General features: G+C 37.1%; 1 protein-coding gene across 2 annotated transcripts in view; it reads right to left on the reverse strand.

Moving 5' to 3' along the window:
• LOC107155932 (cytochrome P450 3A9-like) overlaps positions 1-7,918 on the reverse strand; it is a 16,234-nt gene extending 8,316 nt beyond the window's left edge. Inside the window, exons 1-2 of one of the 2 annotated variants that reach the window (XM_048785193.1) lie at positions 7,517-7,918; positions 730-857 (exon numbers count right to left, since the gene is read on the reverse strand). In XM_048785193.1, the coding sequence (XP_048641150.1) occupies positions 730-857; positions 7,517-7,646 (258 nt within the window). In that variant the 5' untranslated portion in view covers positions 7,647-7,918. The remainder of the gene's footprint in view (positions 1-729; positions 858-7,516) is intronic. The other variant, XM_015501938.2, reaches the window with a different exon arrangement.
• Between the last annotated feature and the right edge of the window lie 10,966 nt (positions 7,919-18,884).

The following is an 18,884-nucleotide window of genomic DNA, read 5'->3' on the forward strand; positions in this document are numbered from 1 at the left end:
ATATATATATATATATATATATATATATATATATATATATATATATACTGTTTGATGTTTATGTCAGTTTAAACACATTTTTAACTGCATTTATCATTTCTTGATGGTGGATGTTTTCAAACTCTATTTGGCTCAATTAATAAGAACAATTTTAACATAGAGCTGAAATAAACATGGGAGTAAATATCTCTCTTTGACATACTGATTTCATTTTCTGTGGTTATACACCTAGTAGTGAGATTGCTGGATCATACAGTAGGTCTGTATTTGATTTCTGAGGGTCCTCCACACAGTTTTCCACAAAGGCTGACCTGATTTGCATTCTAGTCAACAATGTACAAGGACTCCTTTTTACAGCATTTGGAACTTTTTCCTATCAGCAATATTTATGCCTTGACAAACTAAATTGCATTCCCATTATTTAACTGTAAATGCTTTCTCTTTGGTTCACTATTTTTCAGTATTTAAAATATATAATTTTATTTATTTAAGTCTTTTATATTAGTTCTTTTTAGTTATATGAGAGTAGAGTCCATTTTGACATAATTATAAAAGCTTGGAATGCATGCTAAATTCTTTATTCTCCCCAAATGAAAACCCTCTACTACTCTCAACTAAGAGTTCTTCATCTACCTTTTAAAAATATACAAAGAAGTGTGGAAGTCAAACACCCATAGGCAAATAAGTTATCAAAAATGAACCTCCTCTGTAGCCACCACCGGATTTTACCTGTTGTTTCTCTTGGAGGCAACTTTCTTTCATTCTGTTTATAGCTTTCTTTAAAAAATTTGTGACATCCTTTGGAAACATAGAGATATTCATTGCCTCATAAATTGGAGTAAGGAATGGAAAGATTACTGCAGGGGAAAGAAAAAACAAAAGACACTTCAGGGAAAAATGTAAAATTTACCTGGAGCAATTACATCTTTTCTACCAATCAGAAAAGTGGAAGTCACAAGGGTTCCTAAAGAGGAACTGTTCCTGCTGGGACCACTGATTGGGCTCCAGGACACTGGCTGAGTAAGAGGATGTCATATATAGAGCCACCATCATAGCAGTGAGATCAGTGGCCCCTTCTGCCTCTGTGGAGTGACCAAAGGAGCAAGATGAAAACCCTGACCCCTTTCCCCTTCATGTACTGGAATAGAGTGTCTTTGGATAAAACTAGGCTTCAGTCTGAGGCTGCAGTTAATCATGCTCTTCAAGAAAGAGCAGTCAGGATGGGACCAACAGAGCATGTGTTCTTCAAGCACCACAGGAGGAATCCAGAAGGCATTATTAGAAAGAAAATTGGGAAACTCAAAGTACGGGGAAAATTGATCAATATATACCTGAATAAACACTGGATGAAAGAAGAAAATAAAGTGAAATGATAAAGTATTGAAAGGGAAAGAAAGGATACATAATATATCAAACTAATATATATATATATTGTGGAATGGAGAAAAAGCCATCATTGTGCAGAGGGTAATTCTGATCTATTAAATAAAAACAAAGATCACAAATGAACGATCAAATTTTACACAATAAATCACAGAAAAAAAGAAGAGCAAATTAAATTTAAAGGAAACAGAAGGAAGAAAATATTAAGGACCAAAGTGGAAACTAATCAAATAAAAAATAAAATCAATACTAGAAATTAATGAAAACAAATGCAATTGTTTGAAAAAAAAAAAAAACAACAAAATTGGCAAAATAATAGCTACACTGGCCCAGAAATAGAAAGGTTACAGTTAGTAGCATTCAAAATAAAAACTGGGGAAATACTGACATTATAAACATAGAAAGAAATATAAAGATGTTGTAACAATCAGATTATCCCAACAATTTTACAAATTACATAAATGAAATGGACAAATTCCTAAAAAGACACAAACAGCAGAAACTGACACAAAAAGTAATACAAAATATCTATTGACATACATCACATGATGAAACTAAATTAGAAATTAAGAACTTTTCTACAAAGTGAAGCTCAGGTCCAGATGTTCCATGGACAATTCTGCTAAACATTAAAAGAACTAACACCAACTCTTTACCTCATTACAGACATTCATAGAAATATTTAGTATTTTCTAAATATAGAATACAGTGAACATTTGTAAAAAGATCCTAAAATGCCCACGTTAACCTGATCCTAAGACTTGACACAAAGATAACACAGGAGAACTACAAACTTATATATCATATAATTATGGATGCAAAATCTCAACAGAATATTAAAAATGAAATAATTTATTGTTCTCTTCTCTCCCCGCCTTTCTCTCTCTTCTTCCCACTTATCTGTCTCCCCAAAGTCTCTTTCTCTTTTCTCCTGCTACTAGCCAACATCTTTTGATTCCTCTTTTATGCTTCCTAAGATCTAATAACTCTATATCCTCATCTCCTACCTCCTTAACATCTCATCCTAACCTCCCCAAAGTTCTCTCTTTGTCCACCATTATAAACTGTAGATCCTTTTGCAACCTACTGTTTACATTGTTGATAATAATTAAATGCACCATTTCTGACTATTGTGACAAAATTGTAAACATCTCAATAGAAGCTATTTGGTTTAATTAAGCTTGCATACTGTTTGCATTGGGATAAGTTAATATTGATCTCCTCCTTAAAGGAGAGGTCATGGAATTCTTCAGGGACACTATAAGTCTATTGGTAAAAACTGTAATACCTTGGATCTATACTGATAAAGGGAAAGATACACAAACACTATGAAAAAACAAGGGAAGAAAGTGCCCCAAACAAACCAAGGTACATTACTAGAACCAATGGCCAGCACAGAAGAAGAGATGTCCAAGAAGGAGTTCAGGATGTATGTAATTAAAATGTTCTGTGTATTAAAGGATGATATAAGAAAGCAAACACAGGCAACAAAAGGTCATTTCAATAAAGAGCTACATAGCCAAATACAGGAAGCAAAAGGTTACTTCAATAAGGAGATAGAGATTCTACAAAAAAAAAAAGGAAAAGAAATCCTTGAAATGAAGGAAACAAAAAAACAAATTAAAATTCAATAGAAATCATCACCAACAGACTAGATCACTTGAAAGATAGGATCTCAGAAATGAACACAAAAATATATAATCTTGAAAGTAAAGTTGACCACACAGTGAAGATGGTATGAAACCATGAGCAGAACATTCATGAATTATGAAAAGGTCAAATGTATGAATTATTGGGATAGAAGAAGGCATAGAGTTCCAAAACAAAGGAATGAACAATTTATCCAATGAAATAATATCAGTAATTTTTTCCAAACCCAAATAATGAATTGGAAAATCAAATACAAAAAGCTTACAGGACACCAAGTGTACAAAATCACAACAGATCTACACCAAGGCACATAACAATGAAAATGCCTAACATACAGAATAAGGAAAGAAATTTAAAAGCCACAAGAGAAAGGAATCAGATTACATATAGGAGGAAATCAATTAGGATCTTTTCAGATTTCTAAACCCAGACCTTCAAAGCTAGAGGGTCCAGGAACAATATATACCAAACTCTGAAAGAAAATGGATGCCAATCAAGAATCTTATATCCAGCAAAATTAAGCTTTAGATTTCATGATAAAATAAAAACCTTCCATGATAAACAAAAAATAAAAGAATTTACAACTAGAAAGCCTGGACTACAGAATATTCTTAGCAAAATATTCCATGAAGAAAAAATGAAAAACAACAATGAAAATCTGCAAAGGGAGGAAATACACTAAAGGAAAAGCCAATCAAAGGAGAAACCAAGTCAAGTTAAAAACCAAAAATAAAGCAAAATGACTGGAAATATGAACCATGTTTCAATAATAACCCTGAATGTTAATGTCCTAAACTCATCAATCAAAAGATATAGACTGGCAGATTGGATTTTTTAAAAAACCAACAATATGCTACCTTCAAGAGACTTATAGGAAAAGATATCCACAAACTGAAGGTGAAAGTTTGGGAATAAATATACGACTTACATGGACTGTGTAAACAAGCACAGGTTTCCATCCTCATATCAAATAAAGTAGACATCAAGACAAAGTTAATCAAAAGGAATAAAGAAGGACATTTCATGCTTAAGAAAACCATTCATCAACAAGAAATTATAATTATAAATACTTATGCCCCAAAAAATGAATGATGGGATAACATGAAAAGGCCAAATGGAAAGGCCATCTACATTCATCAAACTCTTCTCAATTTCAAGAGTAAAATGGAACACAACACAATAATATTGGGTGACTTTAACACACCTCATTCACCACTGGAGAGATCTTCCAAACAAAGAAACATAGAACTCAATAATATAATCAATAACTTAGACTTAACAGACATATAGAGAACATTTCATCCATCAATGAGTGAAGAGACTTTCTTCTTGGCAGCACACGGATCCTTCTCTAAAATAGATCATATATTATGCCACAAAGCAACTCTTAGCAAATACAAATATCGATACTACCCTGTATGCCATCAGATTATAATGGAATGAAATTAGAAATTAATGATAAAATGAAAAATAGAAGCTACTCCAACACCTGGAGAGTAAATAATATGCTACTGAATGAGCAAGGGATAGCAGAAAACATCAGAGAGGAGATTAAAAAATTCTTAGAGGTAAATGAGCACACTAATAAAACATATTAAAATCTCTGGGACACTATGAAGGCACTTCTAAGAGGAAAGTTCATTGCATGGGATTCATTCCTTAAAAGAAGAAAAAGTCAATAAATAAAGGACTTAACATTACATTTCAAAGCCCCCCAAAAAAGAAAAATCAACACCAAAAGTAGTAGAAGACAGGAAATAATTAAAATCAGAGCTGAAATCAATGAAACTGAAACAAAAGAAACAATTGAAAAAATAGACAAATCAAAAAGTTGGTCTTTGAAAAAATAAATAAAATTCATAAACCCTTAGCCACACAAATAAAGAGAGAGAAAACTTAAATTACTAAAATATGTGATAATAAAGGAAATATCATGATGAACACATCTGAAATACAGAAACTATTTTGAAAATTTATACCCCAATTAGATAGAAAATATCGAAGACAATGACAAATTTCTAGAGTCATGATCTACCCAAACTGAGTCAAGCTAATATACACAAGTTAAACAGATCAATTTCAAGCAAGGAAATAGAAGACACCATATAAAGACTACATGCAAAGAAGATCCCTGAACAGACAGATTCTCACAAGACCTTCAATACCAATACTCCTCAAATTATTCCATGAAAAAGCAAAAGAGAAAACACTTCCAAACTCATTCTATGAAGCCAGTATAACCCTGATCCCTAAACCAGCTAAAGACACATCAACAAAAGACAATTTCAGACCAATATCTTTAATGAATATAGATGCAAAAAGTCTCAATTAAATTCTGGCAAATCCACACTACCAAAAGTGTTATACACATTTAATTAAATCCCTATTAAAATCCCAATGACATTCTTCATAGAAATAGAAAAGGCAATCATAAAATGTATTTGGAAAAAAATAAGAGACCCAGAATAGCTAGCAATCCTTAGCAATAAAGAAAGCAGGAAGCATTATCACTATACCAGACCTTAAACTATACTACAGAGCTATAGTAACAAAAACAGCATGATATCTGCACCAAAATAGACTTGTATACCAATGGTACAGAATAGAGGACACAGAGACAAACACACATGAATATGGTTATATCATACTAGACAAAGGTACCAAAAACATTCACTGGAGAAAAGAGCCTATTCAACAAATGGTGCTGGAAAACACTGGAAATCCATATTGGCACCAAAACAGACTCATAACCCAATGGTACAGAACAGAAGATACAGAGACAAACCTACACAAATACAGTTATCTCATACTAGACAAAGGTGCCAAAAACATTCACTGGAAAAAAGCCTCTTCAAAAATGAAGCAGGGAAAAATGGAAATCCATATGTAGCAAAATGAAATTAAGTCCCTATCTCTCACCATGCACAAAACTTAACTCACAGTGAATCAAGGACCTAGGAATTAGGCCAGGGACACTGCACTTAATAGAAGAAAAAGTAGGCTCAAACTTTCATTATGTCAGATTAGACTCTGACTTCCTTAACAAGACTCCTAAAGTATAAGAAATAAAATCAAGAAACAATAAATGGAATGGATTCAAACTGAAAAGCTTCTTATCAACAAAAGAAACAATCAATAAGGTGAAGAGAGAGCCTAACGAATGGGAGCAAATTTTTACAACACGCATATCATATAGAGCACTAATCTCCAGGATATATAAAGAACTCAAAAAACTTAACACCAAAAAAAACACACACACACAACAGCAAATAACCCTATCAAAAAATTGGCTAAGGAATTGAACAGACATTTCTTAGAAGAAGATATACAACTGATCAACAAATATATGAAAAAATGTTCAACATCTCTAGTAATTATAGAAATGCAAATCAACACTACTCTAAGATTTCATCTCACTCCAGTCAGAATGGCAGTTATGAAGAATACAAGCAAAAATATATGTTGATGAGAATGTGGAGGGAAAGGCACTTACATTGCTGGTGGGACTGTGAATTGGTGCAACCACTTTGGAAAGTAGTATGGAGATTCCTCAGAGAAGTTGGAATGGAACCACCGTTTGACCCAGCTATCCAACTTCTCGGTTTATACCAAAAGGACTTAAAATCAGCAAACTACACTGACGCCGCCACATCAATGTTTATAGAAGCTCAATTCACAATAGCTAAACTGTAGAACCAACCTAGATGTCCATCTACAGATGAATGGATAAAGAAAATGTGGTACATATACACAATGGAATATTATTCAGCATTAAAAGAGAATAAAATCATGGAATTTTCAGATAAATGAATGGAGTTGGAGAATATCATGCTAAGTGAAGTAAGCCGATCCCAAAACAACAAAAGCCAAATGTTTTCTCTCAGAGGTGGATGCTGATCCATAATGGGTGGGGGGGGGTCATCCGAGGAATGGTGGAACTTTGGATAGGGCAAGTGAAAGGGAGGGGGGATGAGTGTAGGAAAGATTGTTGAATGAGATGGACATCATTACCCTAGGAACATGTGCTCCATTTGTGTTTTATGTAGTGAAATGCATTCTGCTGTCATGTATAATTCATTAGAACAAATAAATAAATAATTTCTTTTAAAAAAAATAAATGAAGAACTCACACATGCTTCAGGATGGAAGAATTTGAAAATACAATGATAAATGGAAGAAGTCAGACATGCAAAGCCACATATTGTGGGATTCATTAATAGAAAATTCACAGTATCAGGAAATCTATAGAGTCAGAAAATAGACCCATGATTGCTTAGGCTTGGGGAATAGAGAGTTGATAATGAAATGGTAGCCTGCTTCTGAGTTGATAAATGGTCACTAGTGATGGCTGAGTATATCTTTGTACTGAAAACCATTGAATTGTATAAACTAAGTGGGGTAATTAAAAGGTATGTTAATTATATATCAATAATGATCTTATTTAAATAAAGAAAGGGAACAAATAACATGGTAGTCCACATACTTATTGAGAGAAGCAAAGGGACAAAGAAATCAAATTTTAAGAGCTTCTTGACTTTCTCCACAAAGGGATCTTGTGGGTTGTTGAGGGAATCGATGTTCACTCCAAATGAAGTAGCAGTGATCACATCCATGCTGTAGGCCCCAAAGATGCTGAATAGAGAAAGACATGGAAAGTTAAAACCAGTGCCTCTTCCCAATCCTTCCACTACACATGCAGCAAGAAGTAGGAGTAAGTTCACATACCCAGGCAAGACAAGCAGAGAGCCACACACTCACAGTTATCTGCTGAACTATAAGATGAGTTCGTGATCCCTTCACACTGACTAAGAGGCCTTTATGAGTTGCAAATGAGGTACTGCCCTCGTGCCAGGAGTGATGAAGAGAGTGAGGTGACTTAGACTCACCTCTGTACTCAAGAAGCTCACCCGCTGCCGCAGTCTGGCTGGGCACAATCAGGAGCCACTTGTCAAAAGAAACTAACTTTATTTTTAGAACCACACACGCCAAACAAAACAGCCTCTCAGGAAAAACCCTCAGAGCCTCAACTGCCACCACCGGCTTTCCACAAGCCTCTCTCACCCACACAAGCTTCTCTCCACCTCCCACAATCCTCCTGCTCTTGAGGCCGATTGGCTGGGTCACGTGGGCGGAGCCAAAAAAGTCCCCCAATGAGCAGCTCCGTGGTCTGAAAGGGCAGGGAAACAGTCCAATGAGCATCACCGCAGAGGAGCCAATCAGCTAGATGTTGCTGGGGCCGAGGAGCCAATCAGCTAGATGTTGCTGGGGCCGCTGTGAGCCAATCATCAGCCGGCAGCTGGAAGTTTGCTGGCAGCTGGAAGTTTGCTGGGGCCCCTTCGGCTGTGGCTCTCAACATCTCCCCCTCTCTGTTTAAACAACAAGCATGTGGCTTAGGGACCGTGCCTGCCTTAGGTTGTCCAATAGTACATATGGTCCTTAGGTTGGTACCATTGCAATTGGATCTTACCCGTCACTGACTACCGGTCCAGTATACAGCCACACCTGTGGAGAGGTCTTTGTACCAGCGGGGGGGTGAGGTTCTTTGCCTCACCTCTGTTGGCCCCCAAATTTTAGCTGGACGATCATGACAAGCAGAAGGGAGGAAGATACACCAAGCCAATTGACGGCTCCTTTTGGAAAAATTGTACCACCGATGACATCATCAGCAAAAATACCCCAACACTACCACAAGTCGCTGCACCAACAGATAGTTCACAATGCATACAGGTGAGCTCACAATGTGTCCAGGCAAGTTCTGCAAGCAGTTCAGTGATGGCTATTGTAGAAGCTGTAGATTGGTTTTATCTTTGACTTCACCAGCACTGGGATGAAGATAGGAATTCTGGCAATAATGGCTAAAGAAAAAATTATGTAACATTACAGAAGGCACTAAAAGAAAACAATTTTCTTAACAATTTACATTATCTTTAAGAGAATTATTAAATATAATGAAAAGGAAAGGTGAAAGTAAACAAACAGATCTGTTAACCTTCTTTTGTGTTCACATATTAAAACAATCTTTAACAGCTGTTTACCCAATTAAATTAAACCATTTAAATCACGTGAATTAAAAAAAAATATTTGGATCCATTTTATCATGAGCGCTCATCATATATGATATATGGACATACATACATTCAAACATATAACACAAAACACAAGTGTGCACACATAATATAATACATACAACACATAACATTATAGTAAAGGCCTTATAACTTTTTACAGGTGAAATCTCCATTGCAATGTTTAAAAACTCTATAGTCAAAAAATAGAACTGATCAGCAAAACATTAACCTAGGTCTGTATGAGCTCAAAAAACAAAATAGAACTTCATGATATGGCAAAGGGCAATAATAAAATAGATATTGAAAAAAGCATCCTGGTTCTGTTGCAGATGTAAGAATAGCCAAACTGGAGTTTTGGATATCAGTTGTTATGGATTTGAGCCAAATCATCTTCTTTTTGGTCTGTAGAAATCGCTTTAGTTAATCTTTCTGGAATCCAAATCGGCTGCTGTTCTCCCTGTGGAAACACATAAACAGACCCCCGACTCCAGACAATCACTGGGTCAGGACCTTGGTTAATCTCTCTGGAATCCAAATCGGCTGCTGTTCTCCCTGTGGAAACACACAAACAGACCCCCGACTCCAGACAATTACTGGGTCAGGACCTTTCCATTGTCCTGTTAGAATATCCTTCCAAAGTACCTTGGGCTTATGTACATTTTTTGGACACATATGCCTTTCCGCAGCACTAAGTCCTGATGAATCCAAATTTAAAAAGTTTAGAGTAAAAAGGGTTATTTTAAGTTTATCTTTGGGGAATATATACCCCTTCCCAATTCCTTCTTTTTGCTTTAATAAGTACATTTTAATAGTTTGATGAGCTCTTTCAACTATGCCTTGTCCCTGTGGATTGTATGGGATTCCTGTTATATGAGTAATGCCAAATGTTGAGCAAAATTGTTTAAAAGAGGTAGAAGTATAACCAGGGGCATTATCTGTTTTTAACTGTTTTGGAACACCCACAGTGGCAAAATTTTGTAAGCAATGAGCTATAACATCTTTAGTTTTTTCTCCGGCATGAAGGGAGCCCATCAAAAATCCAGAAGAAGTATCAACTGTAACATGCAAATATTTTAATTTTCCAAATTCTGGCAAGTGTGTGACGTCCATCTGCCAAATATGGTTAGGTATCAATCCTCTAGGATTGACTCCAAGATTAACTTGTGGTAAAAAGGTCACACAATTTTGACATTGTTTTATTATTTGTCTAGCTTGTTCCTTAGTTATTTTAAAACGCTTTTGTAAAGTATTAGCATTGACATGGAACTTTTTATGAAAATTTATAGCTTCTTCTAGTGTAGAGAAAATATGTATGTCATGTGTAGTTTTATCTGCTAAATCATTGCCCAAACTAAGGGCTCCAGGCAATCCTGTATGTGCCCTGATATGTCCTATAAAGAATGGATCTTTTCTGTCCCAGATTAGACTTTGTATAGTGGAAAGCAAAGAGAAAACAGTAGAAGAAGGGGAAATCCTACCAGCATCTTCAAGAGATACTATAGCATTAACTACATACTGACTATCAGAAAATAAATTAAATACAGAATCTTTAAACATCACAAAAAAGCCTGTTGTTAATCTAAAGCCTGTTGTACTGCAGCTGCCAAGACTTGCCCTTGTTCATTAATGTCTCTGCATAATTTAATATATGTGTTTAAATCTCCATGTTTCCATGGTCTAAAGGCCTCCCTGCACCATCTGTTTGCTTTTTTGTAGGCTAGTTGTTTTATTAATGGCATCGCTTGTTCTACATCCCCAAAGATTCTGGTCTCTGTTTGTATAAGCCTATCTACAAATTCAGCGTAAGGTTCATTAGCTCCTTATATTACCTTAGATAATTGACCTTGTAAATCTCCATGCCCCTGTAAAGTTTTCTATGCCCTAACTGCAGCTGAAGCTATTTGTGAGTACATGGCAGGATCATATTTAATTTTTTGCAGCTGACCTCATAAGGTCCCTCTCCTAACAACATATCTAGATTTCTCTGAGGATAACTGGTGCTGCATTTCACCTAGCCATCTCCGTGCAAAATTCCTGATTGGCAACCTTCCATAACAGATATTGTCCTCCATTTAGCACAGCTTTGCACATACTAGCCCAATCTGCTGGCGTCATGTTCAAGTTGGTAATGGATTCGACCATACTTTCAGTGAAGGTTGCTTGAGGACCATAGATTGTTACAGCCTCTTTCAGCTGCTTCACTGTTTTGAAATCTAAAGCATGGTGAATTTGCTGCCTTCCTGCCTCCTCAAATACAGGGCATGCTAATATTTGAGGTCCTGTCTCAGGATCCCATCTATCAACTACAGGGGTTGAGGGCCACTCAGCATATGTTGTCTCTGTATACATAGGTGGAGCTCTTGGTTGGACACCCACGCCCTCCGTGATAGAAAGGTGTTGGTAGCAACCTCCCATTGTAACTTATCCCCTGATAGCCCTTCCTCCTCTAAACTTTTTTCCTTGTCTGACTAACTCGAGAGACTTCCTCTTTTACTTGATATAGGATGTCTTCTCCTAGACTAAGCAAACAAGATTGTACCAATGTCCACAATGGTAATGTGCCAACTGGCAGATTTCCTGGTCTTTCCTTTTCTATTCTTTTTAAATCTTCACCATGATGGTTCCATTGTGATATATTTAACAACCCCTCTTTAATGAACCATGGGCTACACCTTTGTATCGTCTTAACGTATGCCCTAACTGTTCTTGATTTTACTGAGATGCCTCCTTCCTCTAGCAATTTACTTAACACCCTTTCGGTTTGGTTTTTACGAATTTTTAATTACATATTTCTGCTATAAAGATTATGCAACCCAACAAGATAACACAAAACAAAATCAAAACAAAACGAAACAAAAACAGAACAAAAATTCGTTGTATCAGTTTTTCTATTTTCTTGACATGTGCATCCGTGGTCTATCTCTATCTCTTTCTCAGGGCTGAACAACTTTTCTAGCATCCTATTTATTTCTAGGGGCAGGCAGCTTGAAACAGAAATGTAACAAATCAAAAGAAGAATACACTGTCTCTTAAAATGGTCACCCATCCTCTCGCCCTGCCCTCAGGGGCGAGCAGTTTACCTTATCATTTACCCTCAGGCGTTCCCCTTACGGGCCACCAAATGCTGCAGTCTGGCTGGGCACAAATAATCGAGAGGTCATGAGCCACTTGTAGGTTCAAACAGGAACTACTTTATTGCCCGAACCCAACGGGAACTCTCCAGAACTCCACCGAAACTCCGCAAGAACCAACAGCAACTCAACGGGAACTCCGCAAGAACTCAAAAGTAGCAGGCACCCAAGGCAGCAGGAGCTGCCCCTTCTGGCAAAATGCCAGGCACCATGTTGACCTGGCCGTGGCTCTCAATAGTGCTACTTATCGAACCCAGTGCCTTACTTGTGCTAGGCAAGCACTCTACCATTGAGCTGTAAGCTCAGTCCCATCTTTGTTTCTTTTAATAGTTTTGTATTTGTTTCTATTAGTTGTGCACAATATTAGGGTTCATTTTGACATCATACATGCACGGAATATAATTTTCTCCACTTCTGTTCTCATTATTTCCCCTTTCCATCCCCTCTGCACTCTTACTCTTCCAAGAACACTACTATGCTGATCTTTCAGATATTTACAGTTTTTTTTCAAATTAGTGCTTTTGATATTTTTTTCTTTATTTATTGGGGGGTTACTTAACTGAACTCAGGGGTACTTGACCACTGAGCAACATCCCCAGTTCTATTTTGTATTTTATTTAGAGACAGGGTCTCACTGAGTTGCTTAGCACCTTGTTGTTGCTGAGGCTGACTTTGATCTTGCCATCCTCCAGTTTCAGCCTTCTGAGTCACTGGGATTACAGGCATGCACCACTATGCCCAGCTTTTAATAGTTTTTAAGTTGCAATTATTTGTCTGATATTAGTGTGGCCATCCTTGCTATCTTTTTGTTATTATCTGTGTCCAGTATCTTTTATATCTCTTTTCTTTCACCCATGCATATCTTTAGTATAATGTGGGTATCTTACAGATAGAGTCATCTGACCTTTGGCAAAGGTACCAAAAGCATACATTGGAGAGAAGATAGCTTTTTTAACAAAGGGTGCTGGGAAAACTGGTTCTTCGTATGTAGAAGAATGAGAGTAGATCCTTCTCTCTCACTCTGCCCCAAAGTCAATTAAAAATGGATCAAAGACCTAGGAATGAGACCCAAACCTATGCAATTCCTATACAGTAGAGTGCACTTTGACACATCATACATAAATGGAGTATAACTCCTCATTCTTCTGATTTACATGATGTAGAATCACACCAGTCATGTAATCACATATGTACATAGGGTAATAATGTCCAATTCATTCTACTATCCTTTCTACCCCCCTTCATACCCCCTTACCCTATTTCCCTTTCCTTTACTCCCCTCTGCCTAATCAAAGTAGCTCTATTTTTCCCTAGCCCCCCCTTACTGTGAATTAGCATCTGCATATCAGAGAAAACATTTTACCTTTGGTTTTTGGGGATTGGCTTATTTCACTTAGCATGATTTTCTCCAACTCCATCCACTTACCTGCAAATGCCATAATTTCATTCTTCTTTAAGATCCAGTAATATTCCATTGTGTATATATACCAAATATTTTAATCCATTCATCTGTTGAAGGGCACCTAGATTGGTTCCATAGTCTAGCTATTTTGAGTTGAGCTGCTATAAACATTTATGTGGCTACATCACTGTAACATGCAGATTTTAAGTCCCTTGGTTATAAACTGAGGAGTGGAATAGCTAGGTCAAATGCTGGCTCCTTTACAAGTTTTCTGAGAAATCTCCATATTACTTTCCACATTTGTTGCAACAATCTGAAGCTCTACATGCAATGTGTTCATGTACATTTTCCCCCACACCCTCACCTCATTTTGATTCCATTCTTATTTAATTACTTTTTCATAGGGCTCTGTCATCCCAAGCACCCAAGGAATGCCATGTGAACATCTTCAGCCAAGCACATGTATGTATTTCATTCACTCTACTTGGAGACTGCTCTTGAGAAAGATTACTGTATGGCTCCCAGGCCACAGTTGGCACAATATTCATATATAACATTCACATATTTGGCTCTGAATAAAGCATGAATGAATAGGTGTATTCACATTTTACACTTTATGGAGAAGCTATGGATCTTATCTGATACCTATTGAAGAAAATCTTCATTCAGAGATGACAAACTATGACAGTAGACACTTCAGGCTTCTTGACAAACTCCCAAGGGAAGAATCAGGAGATATATTTGTGAGATAATACATTTTATCAGGCTGGTGATGGACCACCATGGGAATTTATAGACAAGATGTATGGGAAGAGTTGGTGAGAGTGTCATTACTGCAGAAGGGATGACAATGAGAAAGAAGAAAGAGAAGAGGAAGCACACAAGCACAGCTTAATATCTTATAAATTAAGCAGACTGGGAAAAGGTCCAGAGTTAAGATAATGAGATGGTTTACATTTACAAACACTCAGTCATGGCATCTCTCCCATCAGAAATATGATGGGGGCTTATACGTGACAAGTATTGCTTTATAAGATTCCTGTTAAGCCTGCTCCTACAGCTTGTTTTCTACCCATAGAGTAATTACCCATTTATCAAGAATAATAAAATTAGAGGAAATGGCAGACTAGACTAACCCACCCCATATCTCTGTAAGGGTCCTGTATTTGGGATTGGGGTCTCTGATGACTTCATGGCTGTGGCATGCTTAGCTGTTAGGAAAGTTTCTGTGCAAAGATATGGAATGCCTAGCTGCTATAGCAATGCCCTGCATGAGGAGGCTCTGTGCTAGAGTCTTATCAGTCTAGACCTTGATCTCAGACACACAGCTCCTGGGAATAAAGAAATTCTCTTGCTAGAAACTAAAACGTTTCACCAAGCTCCACTGGGCTGGAACCTGTCCACATAACAGTAACTTTAAACAATGGACTTCCTTGAGAGCTACACAAATCTCCTAACAGTGCACATTGCAACTATAGTATGCAACTGATGAATAAGCTGCATAATGTTGCTAACTCTGTAACCTGCCCAATGAAACAATGAACAAACAATAATGTTTTACTGATACCAGTGACCTAATGTAACCTATTGATATAAATAAAGCTGGCAGCTCGGGGAAGTGATAGGTGTTGGGCAAGAGGTGATTCTGCCATTCTGCCACTGCACCTTGCTTCTGTCTCCTTTTGATTTATTTACAGGTCTCTGAGATTGAATCAAAATAACAGTTCTTTAACATCACATTGAAACGCCAAAAGGCAACTCAGCTAGAAACTAGGATAAAACCAGAACTATTGTTTTTTAGAATAGAAAGAGAATTAATGAGAGGCATATTGTGGCAATGCCACACAGACTGTGGCTCAGAGGAGGAGGAGAAGGTCCCCATCAACAACTTGAAAGAAACTTTCCTAGTGAGTTTAAGAGAAGCAGACTCCATTGTCCAGCAAACTCACAATCTGAACAGAAAATATACTTAGTTGTTGCTCAGTAGCCAGATGTGGGGGAGTTCTTACACTTCCCAGTGGGGTTAGTGAAAATGGGGAAGTAGCCCTAGTTTAAAAATACTTTTTGTTTGGATTTCTAAAACAATAGGTTAGGAATCCCTGAAGTTTCTTCTTGTTTTTCATTTTTATTTCTCTACTTAAAACTTATCTTTGTCTTGTTATTGGTATACTTTCTGTTTGAGTACCCAGGATGCAAAGGCCACTGTGTATTGCTATTCAGTGGAGTGGTGGGTGCCCAAGTCATGGGTTAATCTGAGCACAGGAGTGAGACTTTGACAAAGACTCAGTGGAAGCTCTGAATAGTGATAGGTGTTGTGGTTGTGGGTTGGTAATTCTGGAGTGGAAAAGAGTGAAGAGTGCTTTCATTTGAAATTAGTGGTCTGAATTTTTTGATAAGAATTAAGACCAACAGGTGGTGGAACTGTGACAGATTAGGGTTTGGTGGAAAACAGGGACCTATAACATTCTACTGTGGCCTCACCCCCTCCCTATGCCCAGTGTTGTAGTTTAGCTCATGTGTGAGATAATGCAAGAGGGTTTAGAGGCAACATGATTGGGCTATGAGAAACTGCACCTAATCAGTGCATTAATCTGCTGGATAGGAATTAACTGGGTGGTAACTATAGGCAGGTAGATTGTGGCTGGAGGAGATGGGTCATTGTGGCCAAGCCTTTGGGGTCTATATTTTGTCAGTGGTGAGGGAAGTCTCTCTCTCTCTCTCTCTCTCTCTCTCTCTCTCTCTCTCTCTCTCTCTCTCTCTCTCTCTCTCTCTCTCTCTCTCTCTCTCATTCCTGCTGCCATGATCCCAGCTTCTTTCCTCTGCCACACTCCTTCTCTATGATGTTCTGCCTCATCCTAGGCCCTGGGGAATGGAGTTGGCCTCTGAAACCATGAACCCTCAAATGAACTTTTCCTCCTCTAATTGTTCTTGTCAGGTCTTTCGATTGCAGCAGTGACTAACAGCTGATGAACACACCCAGAAATGCTGGAATACTGGATAATGTGCTGCTGCAACCTGGGCATCTTGTACACACCTCCACCACTACATGGACCAAGGCTATCATAATGAGGGGTATGGCATACTCTGAATCCATGGGCTGCCAGGGTAAGAGGACTACAGCAGCATTCACCAGAATTGCTCTCCCATCCTCAGTTGCAATAACAGGGCTATGTTTAGGGGGAATTTTGCTTTTAAATGATCAGTTCTGCTCCTCCCACCCCATACTTTCTTCCAGGCAAGGAGGAGGCAGAGTTGAGCATATAGACTCTCCTAACAATTTGATTGGTTTGGGTTAGAGCTGAGAATGAATAAATAGTATAGTAATTGTGTCACACAAACATCCTCATAGCTGGGAGATATTAAAATTGAAACCCCATAAATAAATATTTCCATTAAAAAAATCTGAGCATTGGGACTGGGGATGTGGCTCAAGCGGTAGCACGCTTGCCTGGCATGCATGTGGCCTGGGTTCAATCCTCAGCACCACATACAAACAAAGATGTTGTGTCCGCCAAAAACTAAAGAATAAATATTAAGGAATTTTCTCTCTCTCTCTCTCTCTCTCTCTCTCTCTCAAAAAAAAATAAAAAAATAAAAATCTGAGCATGAAGAAAACTGAGCCTTTTTTGTGATTACTTTTGCATCAGGTGCTCATGCAAAGTGATTTCTAATGTTTTATCTTATTATGTGCTTTTTCAGAATTCTACGTAATTTTATGAATTTCATTACTTAATTAAATCATTGCTCAATACTTCCTTTCTTATATCTCATCTCCATTTTCTTCCCTTCTCTTTCATCTTTTTTTCTCTTCTCTCCTCCTTCCCTTTCCTACTGTTCTCATCTTTCTCTTTTCTTTATTTCTTGGTCCCTTAATCCAATACAATTTAGTATTACATAGACTATCACTAATGCTTAAACTTTTAGCCTATTCTATTATCTCACAACCATTTTCTCATTTGTTAATAGAGTGTAAAATCAATAGTAATAAGTTTTAAAATATATATTAATATATGTTTTGCTGTTGAGTTACCAGTTGTTAGAAATTACTTTGTCCTCTCAAAGTTATACTAGTGGCTGAAGTTAGTTTGATTATGCTGATTGGATGTTTTTAAGCTAATTAAGTTGAAAATTTCTCCAATAGATTAAGCTAAGCAGAAGACAGAATTTCAGAGCTTGCAGATAAGGTTACAGACTTGAACAATCAGACACTATTAAAGAAAAAGAAAAAAAACAAGAAACTAAGATAGGATTGTATGAGAACTCTGGGACAGTTTCAGAAATCACATTTAAAACTTGTAGTCATTGAAGAAAGAGTAGAGATACAGGCTAATGACATTGATAACCTATTCAGGAAAATGATAGCAGACAAATTTCATCTGATAAATTAATTAGCAAATTGAATTAAAAATATGCCACAAAGATGATACATCATGATCAAGTTGGTTTCACTCAGGGTAGATTTCAAAGACATAAATGCTCACTTAAAGACCATCACATATTAGAAGAGACTTTCATCACAGCAGTTGTGCAAACAACATAGATTTTCCCAAACAGCCAACAACATACCTTCAAATGTTTATACCCCCAATCATTGAATCTACAGGTATCAAAATGGATGAAAGCCTGGAAAAAGAACACGAAAACCTTATTGTTAAGATGATTAATGAATTAAAAACTATGTACAGCAAAGGAATCAACTAAGAGCAGTAATGTCGGAGTCCAGCTCCAACAGGGGGTCTCAGGAGATGAATGGATGGTGAAGAGTCGGCAAAAGGGGGGGTGGAGAAACAACACAGACACCAAAGTGAAGGTGCTGAATCCCAATCTTTACTTGTGAAGTTAATCATATATACTTTTCATTTTGGCAGGCTCACAGTACTTTGTGGTTACAAAACAGGAATAATTATTCAAAGAAACAAAGTATTACGCAGCTAAAATTAGAATAGAAGAATGTATGTTGGCTTATGCATAAGCAAGCATTTTTCCTTTCAGTTCGTGTTTTGCTTTGAGCTGTTTCTGCTTAGTTAACTTTCAATAATAGTTAGAAATGTCCCAGACTATTGACCTATACCTTGACTATTCTTTCTTGACTTACTGACTGGAACCGGTGCCACAGTTACAACAAGTGGTTAACTCGAAAAAAGAGGCTATTAATTTTAATCAAACAAGAGTAAGAGTACAAACCATTGTGCACAGGAACAAAAACAAGTTGCCCAGTACTAAGCACTAATCTGTCTTCTTAACATTAAT

Source organism: Marmota marmota, unplaced genomic scaffold (genome assembly GCF_001458135.2).
Source record: "Marmota marmota marmota unplaced genomic scaffold, marMar, whole genome shotgun sequence".
In the NCBI taxonomy this organism is placed as follows: domain Eukaryota; kingdom Metazoa; phylum Chordata; class Mammalia; order Rodentia; family Sciuridae; genus Marmota; species Marmota marmota.